This window comes from Rhinoderma darwinii, chromosome 7 (genome assembly GCF_050947455.1).
Source record: "Rhinoderma darwinii isolate aRhiDar2 chromosome 7, aRhiDar2.hap1, whole genome shotgun sequence".
Lineage (NCBI taxonomy): Eukaryota > Metazoa > Chordata > Amphibia > Anura > Rhinodermatidae > Rhinoderma > Rhinoderma darwinii.
The window spans coordinates 91,611,742-91,634,163 of NC_134693.1; the positions used below are offsets into that span (position 1 = coordinate 91,611,742).

At 42.7% G+C, this 22,422-nt stretch overlaps 1 protein-coding gene across 1 annotated transcript in view; it reads left to right on the forward strand.

The window, feature by feature from the left end:
• Nucleotides 1-22,422, forward strand: part of POLR2F (RNA polymerase II, I and III subunit F) — a 34,799-nt gene that overhangs the window by 7,747 nt on the left and 4,630 nt on the right. Inside the window, exon 2 of the mRNA XM_075833677.1 lies at nucleotides 6,067-6,267. Within this exon, the coding sequence (XP_075689792.1) occupies nucleotides 6,067-6,267 (201 nt within the window). The remainder of the gene's footprint in view (nucleotides 1-6,066; nucleotides 6,268-22,422) is intronic.

Below are 22,422 nucleotides of genomic sequence, written 5' to 3' on the forward strand. Positions count from 1 at the left end.
TGTAACTCTGCTACCTGTGAATGGAAAAGTCATCCACCACATGGTCTTTCTCTTGACTTTCATCACTCTCAACCTTTTGGTGTGATCTGTAGCTTCTGCTGATGTGATCATGTCCTACCATTGTACAGTCACTCTCAAAATGGCGCTGCACTGTGCTAGACCATTTGAAGAACCAGCCCCCCAATGCCCCCCCCCCCCCGGCTTGTAGACTTTTTATGTAAGTCTAGAGATCCGCAGTGAGAATATGCTCTTGTTGTTTGAAGGAGGAGCCGGGCATGATTTTATGTGCTTGTGCGGGATATCGGGCATGGTTAGTGGGCGTGGCTTAACATTTGGCGTGACTCTCTACATGCGCCACTAGTGTCCCTTTTCTCCAGATTCAAAAGTTGGGAGGTATGATTAGCTAGAGGCGGGAGCTGCCATAGAAGACACTGGTACACTGCGATCACACGCGGGGTGAGGGGGAGGGAGCTCCCGCCCTCTCCAAAACCACTCAGATGCGGCACTCGCTATTGAGCGCCGCACCTGAGGGGTTAATTGCACAAGATCGATACTGATATCGATCTCACCCATTCGAGCTGGGCTGCTCTCAGCTACCTCTGGTAGTGGAGAACAGGGAGCTTTAACGGCTCCCTGCTCTATTTATTTATTCCAATTCAATGCTGTAAAAAGGCTATTGCATCGGAATAAAGCCTGTTAGGGTATGTTCACACGGCCAAATTTCAGACGTAAACGAGGCGTATTATGCCTCGTTTTACGTCTGAAAATAGGGCTACAATACGTCGGCAAACATCTGCCCATTCATTTGAATGGGTTTGCCGACGTACTGTGCAGACGACCTGTTATTTACGCATCGTCGTTTGACAGCTGTCAAACGACGACACGTAAAATGACAGCCTCGGCAAAAGAAGTGCAGGACAATTCTTTGGACGTTTTTGGAGCTGTTTTCTCATAGACTCCAATGAAAACAGCTCCAAAAACGGACGTAAAAAACGCCGCGAAAACGGCGTGAAAACGCCGCGAAAAATGCGAGTTGGTAAAAAAACGTCTGAAAAGCAGGGTCTGTTTTCCCTTGAAAACAGCTCTGGATTTTGCGACGTTTTTGTTGACTACGTGTGAACATACCCTAAATAGTATATACATACGGCGAAGCCATTCTGATTCTACATTTTAATCATGAGGGTATGTTCACACGTAGTCAACAAAAACGTCTGAAAATCCAGAGCTGTTTTCAAGGGAAAACAGACCCTGCTTTTCAGATGTTTTTTTACCAACTCGCATTTTTCGCGGCGTTTTCCCGCCGTTTTTTACGTCCGTTTTTGGAGCTGTTTTCATTGGAGTCTATGAGAAAACAGCTCCAAAAACGTCCAAAGAAGTGTCCTGCACTTCTTTTGACGAGGTTGTATTTTTACGCGTCGTCGTTTGACAGCTGTCAAACGACGATGCGTAAATAACAGGTCGTCTGCACAGTACGTCGGCAAACCCATTCAAATGAATGGGCAGATATTTGCCGACGTATTGTAGCCCTATTTTCAGACGTAAAACGAGGCATAATACGCCTCGTTTACGTCTGAAATTTGGCCGTGTGAACATACCCTTAGAGGCTGCGATAAAAACACTAACGGGCGGTCACTAACGGGTTAAAGAGAACCTTTCACCTGCCCATACATGTGCAGCTGAGTGCATCGGTGCTGCACAAACCCTGTCTCACTTTAAACAACAAAAAAAAGAAAGATATTCCAAATGCAGAATGTTTTCTGTTACCAGCATAGTATTATCAACGGTGTGACATTAGCTTCATACCTTAACCCCTTTAGGACAAGCCTGTTTTGGCCTTGTGGACACAGATGATTTTTTTCAAATCTGACGTGTCACTTTATGTGGTAATAACTCCGGAATGCTTTTACCTAGCCAAGCGATTCTGAGATTGTTTTCTCGTGACACATTGTACTTTATGTTAGTGAAAAAATTTGGTCGATAAATTCAATATTTATTTGTGAAAAACTTCAAATTTTAGCATTTTTCTAAATTTAAATGTATTTGCTTGTAAAACAGATAGTAATACCACCCAAAATAGTTACGAGTTAACATCCCCCATATGTCTACTTTGTTTGCATCATTTTTTTTTCTAGGACGTTACGAGGCTTAGAACTTTAGCAGCAATTTCTCATATTTTCAAGAAGAGGGTTGCATTGACAATCCAACACAATGGGCAGCACTTTGAACACATTTTATAAGTGTTCAGAAACTTGTAAATAACTCATGAAAGAATAAAGTAACATTAAAACCAAGCACACCATTGTTTTTCTTGTGATATTCTCGATGAGTTTGATGTGTCACATGACCCTCTTCCCATTGAAAAAACTAAAGTTGGATACAAAATGGCCGCCATGGTCAACACCCAGCTTGAAAAGTTTCCCCCCTCCCATATACTAATGTGCCACAAACAGGAAGTTAATATCACCAACCATTCCCATTTTATTTAGGTGTATCCATATAAATGGCCCACCCTGTACACCCCTCAAGGCGTTTTTCTAGGGGTGTAGTTAGCATTTTAACCCCACAGTTTTTCTGCAGAATTTAGTGGAATTAGTCTGAAGATGAAAATCACCTATTTTTCTGTGGAAACATAGAATTTTTTCATTTCTACAAGGAATAAAGGAGAAAAAGCACCCCAACATTTGTAAAGCAATTTCTCCCGATTACGGCAATACCCCATATGTGGTCATAAACTGATGTTTGGACCCACAGCAAGGCTCAGGAGGGAAGGAGCGCCTATTGGATTTTGGAGCGCGGATTTTGCTGGATTGGTTTTCAGTGTCATGTCGGGTTTGCAACGCCTCGGAGCGACCAAAACAGTGGAACCCCCCCCCCAAAGTGATCCTATTTTGGAATCTACACCCCTCAAGCAGTTTTTCTAGGGGTATAGTGAGCATTTTGACCCCACAGGATCTTTTTTTATGGAGCTAAGGAGTCCAAAGAACAGCAATTTTGGCGCTTTAAATTCTTTTTCTTAGTGTTCACCGTGCGCAATAAATTAAGTTTTACTTTATTCGGTCGGTACGATTACGCCGATACCATATGTGTATAGTTTGTTTTTTTTACGTTTTGCAGCGTTTGCACAATAAAATTACGTTTCTATAAAATAATTTATTTTCTGAGACGCTATTCTGAGCCGTAACTTTTTAATTTTTTCGTTAAAAAAAGCTGTAGGAGGTCTTGTTTTTTGCGGTACGGGTTGTAGTTTTTATTGGTACCATTTTGGGGTAAATGCGACTTTTTAATCACTTTTTATTCTATATCTTGGGTGGGGTGGTGACCAAAAAATAGCTGCTCACAGTTTTACGTTTATTTTGCTTGTGGCGTTCACCGTGCGGAAAAATGAACATTATAGTTTCATAGTTTGGGTCGTTACGAACACGGGGATACCAAATATGTGTACTTTTTTTTTAACGTTTTCATTTTTTCCCTATAATAAATGACTTATTATAGGAAAACAAAAACTTCTTTTTACACTTTATTTTTTTTTTACCTGCAGCTCTGGTCGCTGCTAGAATACATTACACTACCTAGGTACTGTAATGTATTCCAACTGTCAGTGTGACGTCACAGTCACTCTGACAGTTAGTCTACGAGGACCAGCCAGAGGCTGATCTTCATAGGCTTCCATACATGGCAGACCTGGAGGCCGTTGCCTGGCCTCCGGATGCCATCACAAGCATCAGCAGCCCCCACGATTGCATGGGGGCTGCTGATGTGCTACTAACCCCTTACATGCGTAGATCGCAATCGAGCTCCGCATGTAACTGGTTAATTGCCGAAATCAGCGGCGATGAGCCACTGATCGGCAACACTGGAGTGTCAGCTGTCGGGGACAGCTGATCTCCAAGTTCCCGATGCACACCTTGTCGTCAACAGTGTGCATCGGGAACGACACAGTGACTTCCTGTCACTCTGACAGGAAGCCTATACGGACCAGCCGAAGGTTGGTCCTGATGGGCTTCCGTGCATGGCAGACACGGAAGCCATTGTTTGCCATACTAGCTATCGGCAAACCCCGCGATTTTGGACCGGGGTCTGCCGATATGTTGGAAACCCCCAAAATTCGGCGATTGCAACCGATCGCCGAATTTAAGGGGTTAATTAGCCGAAATCAGCGGCAAAGGACCGCTGGTCGGCAAGAGTGAAGTGTCAGCTGTCAGCGACAGCTGACTTCCCGGTGCACACTGTCGCCGACAGTGTGCATCGGGAAAAACTCAGTAACTGTACATCGTCGTGCGGGAAGTAACCTCCCGCGACGACGTACAGTTACTTCCTCGTGCGGCTAGGGGTTAAGGGCCTGTTCACATCCGCATTTGGTTTCCATGCATCAGTTCTGTTCAACCTTTCTGTCGGAGAAACAGATGAACGGAAACTAGCTTCAGTTTGCATTAGGCCGAATAGACACGAGCGTGTTGAGTCCATGATATACGGTCCGCATGTCGGCCGCTCTTAGCATCATCATTATCTAGGACGCTAGGAGTCGCTGCCTCTCCGTGAAACTACTGTCCCGTACTGAAAACATGTTTTCAGTACGTGACAGTTGTCCCGCAACGAGGCAGCGACTTCTAGCGTCCTAGATAATGATGATGCTAAGGGCCCAGCTCCTTGCAGTGTGCTCAGTCCAGGAAATGCGGCCGACCTGCGGACCGTATATCACGGATTTAAAACGCTCGTCTGAATCCGGCCTTACATTGATCTCAATGGTAATGCTTCCGTTGTAGTTTTTCCGTTCCGTAAAGTTTCGGGGTTTTTTTTCTCACGGAAACAATAACGTAGTCGACTATGCTATTGTTTCCGTGAAAGAAAAAAAATTGAGACCAACTGCAACGGAAGCTATAGTTTCCGTTCGACTTTCTGTTCATCGGGTTTTCCGACAAAGGTTGAACGGAACCGATAAACGGAAACAAAGAGCTGATGTGAACAGGCCCTAATCCCACAGTGTTCAGACGATGCAAACAGATCAGATCTATCTATACTAAATCATTAGGAGCCCACGACATATGCCCTATTAGGGCATACGGACATCATATACGGGGGCTTCTCAGAACTTCCCTTCCCCTAATAGCAAGAGTTTTTATCCTTCAGATCTCCAGTTCTAAGAACATACAGAAAATGAGTACATGTGTAAATGACAGTAGCAGCTTTCTAGAAGTTTCACTAGCATTACCTACTTTCGTGTGCACATCTGATCAGGTCCCAGCAGACAGAGTGGAGACTATCCCAATGAAGACTAAAATCTGATGAGCTTTACATTAGTGCATTCTGACGTGTTGGTCATTTAACACGGAATACACGACCTTTTGTATCTTCATATAAATAATGAAGTAGAAGGTAGCTTTTTAGTGTACATGTAAATGTTTAACATGTGAACAGATACTCTGCCACTAGGGGGCAATGTGACAAAGATCAAAGTCCTGCTGTTCTTTGATGTATGGTTTAGGTGGTCACTGATAAAAAAAAAAATTTGATATGTTTTGTATTTACCAGGCCTTAGGGGGTGTCATGAGGATGTGGGAGTGAATCCTGGCACTGCTTTTACCTTGTGATTAAAATGCCAGCAACTATAACAATGGATGCCTGATAATTTTACACTTGTAAGAGGCATGCAGCGTGGCTCAAGGATGTTACATATTTTATAATTGCATCGCTGAGAATCTGGGTATAGTCAGCCCGCATGCACACGTCCGTAGTTTTTATCCGCAATTACGGGTCCATAATTGCGGATATATTCATTTATATCAGCTATGGACACCTTTCCGTATCTTTACAGGTGTGTACAAGCCATAGAAATGAGCCGCAAAAAATTGGACGTGTCCTACTTTCACATTTACGGACCGTGCTCTTATACTTATTACTGTGATCATGGTCCGCAAATGCGGATGACACTTGGCGTCCCGTCCATGCACTATTTACTTACCGTAAATGCTGCACGGGGCCTAAATCTGTCATGTGAGTGAATACTGTTGTATATTTTGGGTTAATTTACGATAACACTTATACCCAATTATTTTTTCCTTTCTGAAGTTTTGATGGAGACGATTTTGATGATGTTGAAGAGGATGAAGGTCTCGATGATTTGGACAATGCAGAAGAGGAAGATCAGGAGAATGTAGCTATTTTACCTGCGGGTGAGGGGCAGCAAGCAAATCAGAAGCGCATTACAACAAATTACATGACTAAATATGAACGGGCCCGGGTTCTCGGAACTAGAGCGCTGCAGATAGCGTAAGTATGTTACAACAGAATACTGGAAACTAATAATGTTAATAATCAAAACCAAGCATTTAGGCCTCATGCATGCGGCCGTGCCCGTAATCACAGCCCGCGGGCACAGCCATGTGGGTCCGCAATTATGTTTTGTTTTTTTTATGGTCGTGTGCATGAGGCCTTACACTGCAAGCCTAGTTTTTGTAATGCGTAGTATTACAATTACATTGCCAAATCTTTTACTTAATCCCTTCCCGCTCCTTGACATACTATTCCGTCATGAAGAGCATATCATTCGTGCTCAGTAACTGAATAGTGCGTCACAGGAGGAACCACCTACCGGCACACACAGGAGCTGTGACAATTGCTGTCTCGTACAGCAGTTGCCACAGCTCCTTCCCCAGGGACCGATCGTGGTGGTCCCCCGCCGTTTAACCCCTTAAAAGCCACGTTCAATAGCGATTGCGGCTTCTTAAGGTTAAAACACCAGTGACGCCCTGCGACGTTCTCGCGGGCCCTGACTATGTCCTCTGGCGTTGCCGTCTACGGAAGCCTAGTAGGTCCTGATAACGTCGGGACCCGCTATGCTTGCTGTCAGTGAGTAGCTGACCGCTCTAATAGACTGCACTAGCATGTAGTGCAGTGTATTCGAATAGCGATCAGGGCTTCCTGCCCTCAAGTTCCATAGTGGGACTAAAAAAGTTGTATAAAACTTCTTATTTTTTAATTAATAAAAGTAAAAATCGCCCTTTTTTCCCCTATCGGTCCTTTATTAAAAGAAATAAACTATACATAATTGGTATCGCCGCGTCTGCAACGGCCTGACCAACAAGTGTTTCGTTATTTATCCCGCGTGGTGAAAACCATACCAGAATCACTTTTTTTTTTTCTCGTTTACTTCACCTCCCAAAAACATTAGTAAAAAGAGATCAAAAAATCGCATGTACCCAAAACTGGTACTGATTGAAACTACAGTTGGTTATGGAAAAAACAAGTCCCACAGCTTTCTTGATGGAAAAATAAAAAAGTTATGGCTCTTAGAATATGGCAACACAAAAAGTAATTTCATAAAACATAAAAAAAAAACTACTCTTATGGCATCGCCCTGCAGAGTAAAGTGAATGTAATTTATAGCGCACGGTGAACGTTAAAAAATAATTAACACTAGTAGAATTGCTATTTTGTAGTCACCACGCCTCTTAAAAAAAAAATATGATAAAAACTGATCACAAAGTCACTTTTAAGGGGTTTCCCCTGTACTGGTACCTCAGGGGGACTGCAAATGCGACATGGCGACCAGAAACCAATCCAGCAGAATCTACATTCCAAATGGAGCTCATACCTTTCTGAGCCCTGCTGTTTGTCCAACCAGCAAGTGTATGACCATATATGGGGTATTGCCGTAATCGGGAGAAATTGCTTTTGAAATGTTAGTTTTGTTTTTGTCCTTTTTGTAAAAATTTGCACGTTTTTATCGGAAAAATTTGATTTTCATTTTCACGGCCTACTTTGCCAAATAGGGTCACTTTTGGGGGGTTTCCACTGTTTTATTACCACAAGACCTCTTGAAACCTGACATGGTGCCTAAAATATATTCAAATAGAAAGGAGGCTCCAAAATCCACTAGGTGCTCCTTTTGGTACTGTATCCTGTGCTTCAGTTCAATAGCACACTAGGGCCACATGTGGGATATTTCTAAAAACTGCAGAATCTGGGCAATAAATATTAACCCCTTAAAGGGAAGGTGTCGCGAAAAAAAGTTTTATATAAATTTGCTTTTTGTATGTTAAAATAAATTTATTAGTGTTTTTGTGTTGTACTTTTTTCTTCTTACTTTTACTTCACTATGGGGGCTGCAATTTTTTTTTTTCGTCTCTGTATGTGTCGATTAACGACACATACAGAAATGGAATACGGCACATACATCCCCATAGAGAATGTGAACGGGAGCCGTTCCGTCCACTACAGTGTACGCTGTCTGTGTGGGAATGGCGCATGCGCCGCTCCCACACAGTCCAAAAGGAAGGTCTTCGGCAGAGCGAAATTCGGCACCATTTTCATGTGGACCGGAAGCCGCGGCCGGACAGTAAGATGACTACTTCCGGTCGCGGCTTCCGGACATATGTTCCAGGCAGCGAAGACGCGAGGAGTAAGATCGGAGGCAGCGGCAGGAGCAGGTAAGTTATGTTTGTGTATGTGATGTGTGCATTATGTTCGTGTTATACTGTCTGATTACCACTGTATCTAATCCTCCTACACTGTGTGCCGCCATTTTCTGAGCGAATGCACAGTGTAGGAGGATTAGAAGATTCAACCCCCTCCTTTCTCCTGCACTAGCCAGGATAAGGGAGGGGGGATTGTGTGAGCACACTAGAGCATGTGTCTACACCAAATTTGCAATGAGGTTGCTTTACCACATTGCAATGCTGCAATTTGTGACCAGCACATGGAAGTGTTATAAATTAGAATCTAATTTATAATATTTCCTGACTTGTGGAAAAATTATAACAATGTTTAATCACTTAAATACTAACTGTTTAACTGAAAAAAATTTAAAAAATTCTAGCGACACATTCCCTTTAACCCCTTAATGACCGGGCCTGTTTGGACCTTAAAGAGGCTCTGTCACCAGATTATCAAATCCCTATCTCCTATTGCATGTGATCGGCGCTGCAATGTAGATAACAGTAACGATTTTTGTCTTTTTTTTTTTTTAAACGATCATTTTTGGTTAAGTTATGAGCAATTTTATATTTATGCAAATGAGCCTTTCTAATGGACAACTGGGCGTGTATTGTGTTTTTAGCAACTGGGCGTGTTTACTTCTTTCACTGCACAATCACACTGTGCTGGGGATCATGCTGGGCTGGAACAATGAGAAATGCAGGATGCTGATTGACCACTGATTGGTCAGCATCATACACTCCTCTGTACAACACCCAGTTGGTAAAAAGTAAAAACACGCCCAGTTGTCCATTGAGAAACTCATTAGCATAAATCTAAACTACCTCACAACTTGCTCAAAAATGATTGTTTTTCAAAATAAAAACCACTGCAGTAATCTACATTACAGCGCCAATCAGATTATGTAGGAGATAGGACACTTATAATCTGGTGACAGAGCCTCTTTAATGACCATCTGGTATGTCTGAAAGTTTTGAATATCCAAGTAATTCTGACATTGTTTTTTCGTCACATGTTGTACTTTATTTTAGTGGTAAAAGTAGACTGATACGATTTGGGGAAATTAATTAAAAAATTGAAGACATTTTGTAAAAATGACAATTTTTTTCCCCTATTTTTAACTGTAAGATGTCACATATGTACACACATACTGTACAATTTTTTTAATGGAATATATATTTCCATCTCTACTCTATTTTGGCAGCACTTTTGAAAAAATAAAATTAATTTTCAGCAATTTAGAGTACTTTATAATTTATAAAATTATTATTCAATTTGTAAGTACATTTTGTTTTCCTGCACCAGGTTTTCAGAGGCTCATAGGTCTCAGAGTGATGGAAACCCCCACAAATGACCCAATTTAGAAAACTAGACCCCTTAAGGTATTTATTCAGGGGTATAGTAAGTATTTTGACCCCACAGTTTTTGCAAAATTTAATACATAACAGGTGGAGAAAAAAAAATTCACTTTTTTTCATAAGTATCAGTTTGAAGACCGATTTCATTGTAAAGCAACCATGAGAATGAAGAAACACACCACCAAATCGATCACCCTGTTTCTCCTGTTTCAAAAATACCCACATTGTGGCCCTAATGTGTTGCCTGGACACACGGCAGGGCCCAAAAGGAAGGGAGCACCCGGAGGCTTTCAGGACTCCTATTTTGCTTGAAAATGTTTTAGGCCCCACTGTACATTTGGAGAAGCTTTGAGCTGCCAGAACGATAGAAACTCCACATAAACGACCATTTCGAAAACTAGACCCCTTAAAGGGAACCTGTCACCAGCATTTCACCTATTGAACTTTACTTCTCCCTCACTGGCCGCTGCTATAAAAAGTTCATTGCCGTTATCCCCGCTCCTAAACTCCTCTTCCGACTGTAAATATCGGTCTGCAAACGTTTTGCACCTTTTATCGTAATAATCCGGTGTCCCTTTGTGCGCACACACCAAAAGAGGACATCAATGCACAAGCGCAGGATTTTGTGTGCTGGGGGAAGGCGAGGAGCTGTCAATCAAAAGTAAGGAGGCGAAGTAAACTTAGAAAGACTTGAGGAATGATGATATGACTCTTTCCAAACGAAGATTTGACTCTTTTCAAATGAAGATCTGACTCTTTTCTGCTCATTAGCATACGGTGTGGGAACACTAAAAAGCTAAATACTAAAGCTACAGAGCCGACTAAGAAGACAATTATAGGTTATATAGAAATGATTTTTCACCCACTACCACCAGGTATAGTCGGTTTAATAGGTGAAATGCTGGTGACAGGTTCCCTTTAAGGTATTTATCTAGCGGTATAGTTAGCATTTTGACCACACAGGTTTTTCTCTAAATATATTGGAATTAGTCTGTAAAAATTAAAATGTCCTTTTTTTTCAGAAACAACATAGAAATTATTTCCCTATGGAAGGCAGTAGATACTTTCGGAATAAAGGAAGGATCTAGCTTTAGAATGATCCTGTTTTTTGTACTTTTAGGTAGGGTTCTATGACCGACAGAGATTGGATTTCTCCAATCCTTCTTGCTGATGTAATAGCGACTAAAAATGCAGCTTTTAGAGTTAAAAAATGCATTCTAATCGTGTCGAGCAGCTCAAATGGTGGATCGCAAAGAGCCGTTAACACTACATTTAAAGAGGCTCTGTCACCAGATTTTGCAACCCCTATCTGCTATTGCAGCAGATAGGCGCTGCAATGTAGATTACAGTTATGTTTTTAATTTTTAAAAAACGAGCATTTTTGGCCAAGTTATGACCATTTTTGTAATTATGCAAATGAGGCTTGCAAAAGTCCAAGTGGGTGTGTTTAAAAGTAAAAGTCCAAGTGGGCGTGTATTAGGTGCGTACATCGGGGCGTGTTTACTACTTTTACTAGCTGGGCGCTCTGATGAGAAGTAACATCCTCTTCTCTTCAGAACGCCCAGCTTCTGACAGTGCAGATCTGTGACGTCACTCACAGGTCCTGCATCGTGACGGCCACATCGGCAGCAGAGGCTACAGTTGATTCTGCAGCAGCATCAGCGTTTGCAGGTAAGATCGACTTACCTGCAAACGCTGATGCTGCTGCAGAATCAACTGTAGCCTCTGGTGCCGATGTGGCCGTCACGATGCAGGACCTGTGAGTGACGTCACAGATCTGCACTGTCACAAGCTGGGCGTTCTGAAGAGAAGAGGATGTTACTTCTCATCAGAGCGCCCAGCTAGTGAAAGTATTAAAAACGCCCCGATGTACGCACATAATACACACCCACTTGGACTTTTACTTTTAAACACACCCACTTGGACTTTTGCAAGCCTCATTTGCATAACTACAAAAATGGTCATAACTTGGCCAAAAATGCTCGTTTTTTTAAAATAAAAACGTTACTGTAATCTACATTGCAGCGCCTATCTGCTGCAATAGCAGATAGGGGTTGCAAAATCTGGTGACAGAGCCTCTTTAAATCCCAGGTAGGTACTGATTTCTTTAGGGAAGGTTTCAATTTAGAAACTGAGTGAATCTTCTGGTCCACCGACGCAGCCTTGTTTTGGCCTTAAGGCTCAGAGCCCATTTTTTTTTAAAATCTGACATATTTCACTTTGTGGTAATAACTTCGGAATGCTTAAACCTATCCAAACAATTCTGAGATTGTTTTCTCGTGAGACATTGGGCTTTGTTAGTGGTGAAATTTGGTCGATCTATTCAGTGTTTATTTGTGAAAAATTGCAAAATTTAGAAAAAATAGCATGTTACTGAATTTAAATGCATCTGCTTGTAAAAATGATGGCTATACCACCCAAAATAGTTACTAGCTCACATTTCCCATATGTCTACCCCCATTTTAAAGAGGCTCTGTCACCGCATTATAAGTGTCCTATCTCCTACATAAGGAGATGGGCACTATAATGTAGGTGACAGTAATGCTTTTTATTTTGAAAAACTATCTATTTTTACCATTTTATGAGCGATTTTTAGCTTTATGCTAATTAGTTTCTTAAAGAGGCCCTGTCACCAGATTTTGCAACCCCTATCTCCTATTGCAACAGATCAGTGCTGCAATGTAGATAAGACTAACGTTTTTGTTTCTTAAAAACGAGCATTTTTGGCCAGGTTATGACCATTTTTATATTTATGCAAATGAGGCTTTCTAAAGTACAACTGGGCGTGTATTATGGGCGTTTTTACTACTTTTACTAGCTGGGCATTGTGAATGTGAGTGTATGATGCTGACGAATCAGCATCATCCACTTCTCTTCGTTAACACCCAGCTTCTGGCAGTGCACAGACACAGCGTGTTCTCGAGAGATCACGCTGTGACGTCACTCACTTCCTGCCCCAGGTCCTGCATCGTGTCGGACGAGCGAGGACACATCGGCACCAGAGGCTACAGTTGATTCTGCAGCAGCATCAGCGTTTGCAGGTAAGTAGCTACATCGACATACCTGCAAACGCCGATGCTGCTGCAGAATCAAATGTAGCCTCTGGTGCCGATGTGTCCTCGCTCGTCCGACACGATGCAGGACCTGGGGCAGGAAGTGAGTGACGTCACAGCTAGTAAAAGAAGTAAAAACGCCCCGATGTACGCACACAATACACGCCCAGTTGTACTTTAGAAAGCCTAATTTGCATAAATATAAAAATGGTCATAACTTGGCCAAAAATGCTCGTTTTAAAAAAAAAAACAAAGCGTTACTTTTATCTACATTGCAGCGCCGATCTGCTGCAATAGGAGATGGGGGTTGCAACATCTGGTGACAGAGCCTCTTTAATGCCCATTCGTTTGAAATGAAGTGTATGATGCTGATTGGTCAGCGTTATACACTCCTCTGTACAACGCCCACTTGGTCTAGAGTAAAAACGCGCCCACTTGGGCATTGAGCGATTTTTAGCTTTATGCTAATAAGTTTCTTAAAGTCAAAATAAAAAAACACTGCTGTAATCTACATTACAGCGCCGATCACATGTACAATATAGGGCACTTATAATGTGGTGACAGAGCCTCTTTAAAAAATAGACCCCTCAAAGTATTCAAAACCGCATTTAGAAAGTTTTTTTTAACCCTTTAGGCATTTCACAGGAATTAAAGCAAAGTGGAGGTGAAATTTGCAAATTTCATTTTTCTTGCTGAATTTCAATTTTATTCCATTTTTTTTTTTCTGTAACACAGGTTTTATCAGAGAAACATTACTAATACTATGTATTGTCCAGATTCTGCCGTTTTTAGAAATCTCACATGTGGCTCTAGTGCGCTCGTGAACTAAAACACAGGCCTCAGAAGCAATGGAGCACCTAGTACATTTTGGGGCCTCTTTTTTTTATTAGAATATATTTTAGGCAGCATGCCGGGTTTGAAGAGGTGTTGAGGTGCCATAACAGTAGGAATCCCCCAAAAGTGACCCCATTTTGGAAACTACGCCCATCAAGGAATTCGTGTATGGTTGTTGATACCATTTTGACCCCACAGTTTTTTGACAGCACGTATTTGAATTGGGCTGTGAAATTTTAAACAAAATGAATTTTTTTTCCAATAAAATGTCATTTTTTGATCAAAATGTCTTATTTTCACAAGAAATAAAATGCCCCATTTTGTTGCCCAATTTGTCCTGAATGCGGCAATACCCCATTTGTGGTGATAAACTGCCATTTGGGCCCATGGGAGGGCTCAGCATGACCAGGAGCGCTATGTGTTCTTTGGAGTCCAGATTTTGCTGGATTGGTTTTCGGGTGCCATGTTGCATTTGCGGAAATCTGTCACCAGATTATAAGTGCCCTATCTCCTACGTAATCTGATCGGCGCTGTAATGTAGATAACCGTGGTTTTTATTTTGAAAAACGATCATTTTTGAGCAAGTTATAAGCAAGTCTAGATTTATGCTAATTAGTTTCTTAATGACCAACTGGGTGTTTTTACTTTTTGCCAACTGGGCGTAGTGAAGAGAAGTGTATGACGCTGCCCAATCAGTGACCAATCAGCGTCATATACCTCTCATTGTTCCAGCCCAGCTTCTTTCACTGCACAATCACACGAACAATGAGAATGACAATGATTGGTTAGCGTCATACACTCCTTTGTACAACGCCCAGTTGGTCAAAAGTAAAAACACGCCCAGTTGGTCATTAAGAAACGAATTAGCATAAATCTAAAATTGCTCATAACATCTAGAGGTGTAGTGAGCATTTTGATCCCACAGGTATTGTCTAAAAGGTAATGCGCAGCAGATGGTGCAGTGTGAGATTTGCCATTTTCTATATATGTATTCCATTTCAGTGTCCAATATATTGTGCCCAGCATGCACCATCGGAGATATGCACCCTATAAATTGTAATGTGGGTTCTCCTGGGTATGGAAATACCCTACATGTGGCTGTTATCTGCTGCCTGGGCTCATGGGAGGGCTTAGAAGGGAAGGACCACCATTTGGCCTACTGGAGCTTTTCTGTTGCGAAGTCATGAATGCAGAAGCCCCTGAGGTACCAGTACAGTTGAAACCGCCAAGAAATAACCCCATTTTAAAATCTACACCCCTTAAGGCATTCATCTAGAGGTGTAGCGAGCATTTTGATCCCACAGGTATTGTCTGAAAGGTAATGCGCAGCAGATGGTGCAGTGTGAGATTTGCCATTTTTTATCTATCTATGCCATTTCAGTGTCCAATATATTGTGCCCAGCATGTGCCACCAGAGATATACACCCCATAAACACTAATGTGGCTGTTATCAGCTACCTGGGCACACAGCAGGGCTCAGAAGGGAAAGATGAGGATAAGCTGTGCGGAGTGCATCAGGGTAGATTAAAAATCAAGGGATGTATGTTAAATGTTAAAACACTCTTTCATACAGAGCTCTGGTTTTTCGGGACACGAGGCACATTGATATATTGTGTCCTTCCTTATCCCCCTTTTTGAGCAGACTTTGCACCTCTTTTGACTTTTTCCCTTCTTGCCAGTTTGGGGAACTTCTCCTGGAAAGTGTTGCCCTGGTACGATGTGCGTGGCTTCGCTACCAGAAGTACTGGATGCCCCCCTTCTTGGTCCCTAAAGATTAGGTTCTTGATAACCACCTCTTGAAATTCCAGGAAAGTTCCCCTCTGGCCTGTACATCGACGTAGCACGTACGCATTGTATAATGCCATCTGTATGATGTGCACGACCAGCTTCTTATACCACACCGCATGGCGCTGTAGGGCTTCAGGACTTGATCTGACAAGTCCACCCCTCCCATGTACCTATTGTAGTCCAGGATGCAGTCTGGTTTGGGGGTCTCTGTACTGGTACCTCGTACAGGTACATGGGTACTGGTGTGGCCATGTATTGTGAATACAAGGACATCTCTCTTGTCCTTGTACTTGACACACAATATGTTGCTGCTAGAATGTGCCCTGCTTTCACCCATTCTGAGTGTTTGCCCTAGCAGAGTCTTAGGGAGGCCTCTCAGGTTTCTTCTAGCAGTGCCGCATGCCGCAGGACTTCTGGAAGCGAGGCACTTGAAGAGTGGGACGCTGGTATAAAAATAACCCTGGTCCAGCAGTGGGTGCACCAAATCCCACACAATTTTTGCATTCGCTCCCAGCAAGGGGGGGGGGGCATTATGGGGGCTGAATACTGGTGTCCTTCCCTTCATATATCCTAAATTTGTAGGTATACCCTGATGCACTCTCGCACAGCTCATACCTTACTCGGCAGGTACTGGCGGAATTGAAGCCTCCCTTTAAAATCTACCAAGGACTCCTCAGTAGAAATACACTTCTCGGGGGTGTATGCTTGGGAAAACCGGGCACTGAAATGGTCTAATAGGGGTCTCAGTTTATACAAACGGGCAAAACTGGGGTCATCTGGGGGTGGGGACTGCTCATTATCAGTATAATGTAAAAAGCGAAGTATTGGCTAATTTTTTTTTTTTTAGGTTACAGTTCAGTTCTGAAGTTGCTTTGAGGGGCTTATATATTAGAAACCCCTATAAAACACCCCATTTTAGCAACTAGACCCCTCAAAGTATTCAAAACCGCACTTCGAAAGTTTATTAACCCTTTAGGTGTTTCACAGGAATTTAGAGTAAAGTGGAGGTGAAATTGACATTTCATTTTTATTTTATTTTTGTCAGGAAATCTTTTTTTATTCCATTTTTTTTTTTTCTGTAAAACAGAAGGTTTTACCAGAGTGACGCAGCTCAATATTTATTGCCCAGGTTCTTCAGTTTGGAGAAATATCCCACACGTGGCCCTAGTGTGATAATAGACTGAAGCACCGGCCTCGAGCAAGGGAGCACCTAGTGGATTTTGAGGCCTCCTCCTTTTTATTAGGCACCATGTCCGGTTTGAAGAGGTCTTGTGGTGCCAAAACAGTGGAAACCCCCCAAAAGTGACCATTTTGGAAACTAGACCCCTTGAGGAATTCGTTGTAGTTTTCATGTGGTGCATGTTACTTTTTGATCAGTTGTATTCTATTTTTAAGAGGCATGGTGACTAAAAAACAGTAATTCTACTATTGTTTTTTTATTCTCTACAGCATTCACCATGCGCTATAAATGACATTCACTTTATTCTGCGGGGCGATACGATTACGGCGATACCATATGATTATACTTTTTTTTTTTTTTTATGTCTTATGGCGTGTGCACAATAAAAACTTAAAAAGAAAATGATTTTTTACGTGTTGCCATATTCTAAGAGCCATAATTTTTTTTATTTTACCATCAAGGCCGTGTGAGGACTTGTTGTTTGCGTAACGAACTGTAGTTTCGATAAGAACCATTTTTAGGTACATTCAACTTTTTCATCTTTTTATTAAATTTTTTGGCAGGTGAGGTGACCAAACAATTGTAATTCTGGTATGTTTTGTTTTCTTTTATGGCGTTCACCGCGCGGGATAAATAACGAAATAATTTTGTTGGTCAGGCCGTTACGGACGCGGCGCTACCAATTATGTATGGTTTATTTGTTTTTTTATTAATAATAAAGGACTGATGTGGGAAAGGGGGATTTTTACGTTTAAATCTTTCATTTTCTTGTTTTTATACAACTTTATTTTACGTTTTTTTTTCCCTTTATTACTTTGTCCCACTAGGGGACTTGAGGGCAGGAGGCCCTGATCGCAATTCTAATACTGCACTACATGCGTAGTGCAGTGTATTAGAGCTGTCAGCTACTCACTGTCAGTAAGCATGGCGGGTCCTGACAGTCAGGACCCACTAGGCTTCCATAGATGGCATATCCGGACGCCATTATTAGGCATTCGGTTGCCATAGCAACCATTGCTGCCCGCTATCATGTAGCGGGCCGTCGATGGTTGTTTAACCCCTAAAAAGCCGCGATCGTTACTGAACGCGGCTTTGAAGGGGTTAATCAGCGGGGACACAGCGATCGGTCCCCGCTATAGGAGCTGCAGCAACTGCTGTACGAGACAGCAGCTGTCACAGCTCCTGTATGTGTCGGGAAGACAGCCGAAATGGCCATTACTCCCGTGACGTATTATTAGGTCATGGAGTGTGAACGATGGTTACCATGACCTAATACTACATCCAGGAGCGGGAAGGGGTTAAGGCTGAGATCTGCACTTTTAAGGTACTAGGGCTAAGCCCTTTTTTGCATCCAGATTGCAGGAAATCTAGGTCTTTTTGCGTTGTTGGGAAGAAAGGGGTCTGCTCCTGGATCTCCATACCATACCAACAGAATTTCTTCCAAATTTTTTGATAGATTTTCGAGGTAACTTCTTTATGGCTTAATAAAATAGTTGAAATTACCTAGTCTGACAAGCCGTGGTTTCTCAAGATCTTCCTTTCAGGATCCAGGCTGACGACTGCAGAGATTCTATTCCCTGAAAGAATAAGGAACCCTGGGAGAGAAGATTCTTCTTGACTGGAAGCATGATAGTGTCTTCCAGTGCTAGGTGCTTTAGAAATGGAAACCAGCTTCTTTTTGGCCAATAGGGAAGAATTTTTCTTAATACCACTGGTATTGGAGGAAACTGAGGAATAGCATAGGCCAGATCCATGTCCCAGGGATGGGATAATGGATCTGCCCTCAATGGGTTGTCTTTGAGACTTGGGGAGAAGAATGTCTCTACCTGGGAGTTTTTCCTTGTGGCAAATAGGTCTATTTGTGGATAACTCCACCTTCGGGTTAAGGACAGAAAAATTTCCCTATTCAGGCACCATTCTCCTGGGTCCACTTTTTCCTGACTTAGGAAGTCTGCAGATAGGTGCTCTGAGCCGATTAGGTGGACCGCGGAGACCAATAGGACATTTTCTTCTGCCCAGCTCAAAATTTGTGCATAGAGGGCCTGAAGATGAATCTGTCTTGTTCCCCCCCTGATGGCGAAGAAAGGATACTGCTGTTATGTTGTCCGATAAAATTCTTACGTGCGTCCCTTTTATGATGGGCTAAGCTCTTATGAATGTCTCCCATACAGGTTTTAGTTCTCTGAGGTTTGAGCACATGGTCTTCATCTGAACAGGCCATATGCCTTGAAAATGCCTGTCTTGGATCACTGACCCCCAGCCCTGTTTGCTGGCATCTGCAGTAATTACTACATAAGGAGAAGTTCTCCAGGGGACCCCTTTGCTTATGATGTTTGGGCAGAGCCACCAGTGGAGAGAGAACGTAACTGTTTTGGAAATCTAAATCCTTGAATTCAAGGAGTCCTGTTTTTTATCCCACTGGGACAGGATCAGATTCTGTAAGGGTCTGGAGTAAAATTGACTCCATGAAATGGATTAGATGCAAGACATAGTCATTCCCAACATCCGCATTCCTTCCCTTATGGAACAGGTGCTCTTTCCCCAAAATGTCCTCACTTCTGTCAGTACAAGTATTTTTCTCCCTTGGAAGGAATGTTGAAGGGAGGAGTCTAGCAGCACTCCTAAGAAGACATTCTGTTTTTGGGGAGGAAGACTTGATTTCTCGACGTTGATTGTTCATCCCAATTGCTGTAGTAAGGAAAGAACTTGTAAACGATGGTTGTTTAGGATAGACAGAGTATCTGCTGTCAACAGGAAATCGTCTAAATATGGGATAATCACTATGCCCTGACTTCTTAAAGGGAATGTGTTGCCAGCAAAACAACATGTTTTTTTTTTTTTTTAGTTCAACAATTAGTGTGTAGGTGATTAAACATTGTTCTATTTTTTTTTTTTTTTTTTTTCACGAGTCAGGAAATATTATAAATTGGATTCAATAAATAATATTTCCCAGCACTGGTCACTAGATGGAGCAATTCCCAAAATTGCAGCATTGCATGTGGTAAAGCAACCACATTGCTTTATGCTGCAACATTGGGAAAAAATCCGTCGCTCTAGTGAGCGCTCAGAATCCCCCCCTCCTTTATCCTGGCTAGTGCCGGGAGAAACGAGGGGTTTGAACGGTCTAACCTCCTACACTGTGTGTCGCCATTTTTTGAGCTAACACAGTGTAGAAGGTTTACATACACTAGTAAAACACACTGAAACACGAACATACCGGTAGACCGGTCCGTCCGCTCCATCTGCTGCCGCTGCTCCATCTGCACAAGTCCGGAAGCCGCGACCGGAAGTAGTAATCTTACTGCCCGGCCGCGACTTCCGGTCCACAGGAAAATGGCACCGGACGGCGCGCATTTCAAATCGGACTGTGTGGGAGCGGCGCATGCGCCGTTCCCACACAGACGGCGTACACCATAGTGGATGGAACGGGCCCCGTTTGCAGTCCCTATGGGACTGGAGCTGCCGTATTCCATGTCTGTATGTGTCGTTAATCGACACATACAGAAATGGAAAAAAAATGGCAGCCCCCATAGGGAAGAAAAAGTGTAAAAATAGAAAAAAGTAACACACAAACACACAAATATAAACGTTTTTAATAAAACCCTAACATAAAACTGATATAAAAAAAAAAAATGTTGGTGACACTGTTCCTTTAATGGTATGTGCACACACACTAATTACGTCCGGAATTGACGGACGTATTTCGGCCGCAAGTAGTGGACCGAACACAGTGCAGGGAGCCGGGCTCCTAGCATCATAGTTATGTACAATGCTAGGAGTCCCTGCCTCTCCGTGGAACTACTTTCCCGTACTGAAAACATGATTACAGTACGGGACAGTTGTCCTGCAGAGAGGCAGGGACTCCTAGCATCGTATATAACTGATGCTAGGAGCCCGGCTCCCTGCACTGTGTTCGGTCCGGTACTTGCGGTCGAAATACGTCCGTCAATTACGGACGTAATTAGTGTGTGTGCACATACCCTAATAATGCCATAATCTCTGCCATAGTTTTTGTTAAAATTCTGTGGGCGGAGGAAATGCCGAAGGGGAGACAGACAAATTGGAAGTGGAGAGCGGAAGGGCCATTCTGAATCGCTTATCTGAGCAATCTAGTAAGCGGGGTGGATAGGGACGTAGTAGTACGCCTCCTTTAAATCGATTGTACGCATTGACGCTTCTTCCCTTATTAGAGGAATAGTCGATCTGATAGACTCCATTTTGAACTTGCGATATTTCACCCATTCTATTTTGTACCCTTGTATTATATATAGAACCCAAGGGTTCTGGGTTACTCTGTTCCAGTTGGAATAAAAATGTAGGAGTCCCGTCCCCCCCCCCCCCCCACACACACTCTTGGCGTCATTGCTTTGAGGGCTGAAATAAGTTATTGGAGTTGAGGAGATATCCTCAACTCCTTCCCCCCTTGGGGTAACTCCAGCGACTGGACTTCCTTTTTCCCTCTAGTTCTGTAAAGTTGCTTCCCTCTGTTGACGAAACTTAAGAAACTGAGGGGGCTTTTTAGGTTTCTCTTCTGGAAACTCCTTTTTTTCTATCCGTTGTGCTGTTATCCAGGAGAGGATCAAACATCAGAGATCCTGTAAATGGGATAGAACATGCTTTTGGACTTCGTGTCTCCTGACCACATCTTGAACCATAATGCTCATCTAGCAGCATTTGAGAGAGCCCCATTCCTGGCAGCAAATCTATTGGATTCAGCTGATGTGTCTACCAAGAATCCAGTTGCCATTTTTAGTAAGGGTAGAGATTCTACTAGATCTTCTCGATGTTTTCATCATTAAATGGGTCTCCAGTTGGTTTAACTATCGATCTTGCTACAGATGTGGCAGCGATATTTGTAGAGATTAAAGCTGATGAAGATTCCCAAGCTCTCTTCAGCAGCCAGTCTGCCTTCCGGTCCATGGGGTCCTTCAACTGAGAGGAATCTTCTAAGGGGATTGCGTTTTTTTTTAGCAAATCTAGCTACTGGAATATCCACTTTTGGGATCTCATCCCAAGGTTTAGTGTCTTCTGGATCAAAGAGAAATCTGTTTTTAAATTCTCTTGAGATGCGTATTTTTGCTAAATCCTCCCATTCCATAGTTTACCATTTTCTTGAGATTCGAATTTACCGGAAAAATCTTTGTTTTCTTCTGTCGGGCCCCCAAACATCTTATCCTGGATGGTATGGGGTTGGTCTTCATTCGGAAATATCCATTGTCTCCCGTATTGCCTGGATTATGGTATCTCCGAAGAGAAGAATTTATAATTTTTTTTCTCCTTAGTAGATGAGGCTGAAGGCAAGCGTTCCTCTCCTAACTTACCCTCTGATAATAACACTCCTGCTCAATATCAGACCCCTGAGATGGTGGGCACCATTTTTGTTCCACTTCAGTCCGTGGCCTTTTTGCCCGGGAGTGTGACTGAGTTTCTTGGAGGGGTGAGGGAGGCTACTGACTGACTGACTCACTTTCTCGCGAATCATAGCCCTAAGTTCAGACATAAACGGTGGTTGTTCCTCTTTTAGTAGTTTTGCTATACAGTCTCGACACAATTGTTTCTTATGCGACTCTGGTCTTTAGTGTCTTGGGACGTGGATGGCCACCATTACTGACGGCCAATCAAATTGAGAGTATTTTTGATGCCAGGGTGCCCAGAAACCCTGGGAGGCATGACCCCAGTGAAGAACACAATCCCTTTTTGTTTAGGGGGTACATAGGTCTTTCCTCAGGGAATGTGTACCACTTCAGCCGTAGCAGCGATCATAATACGTTTTGGA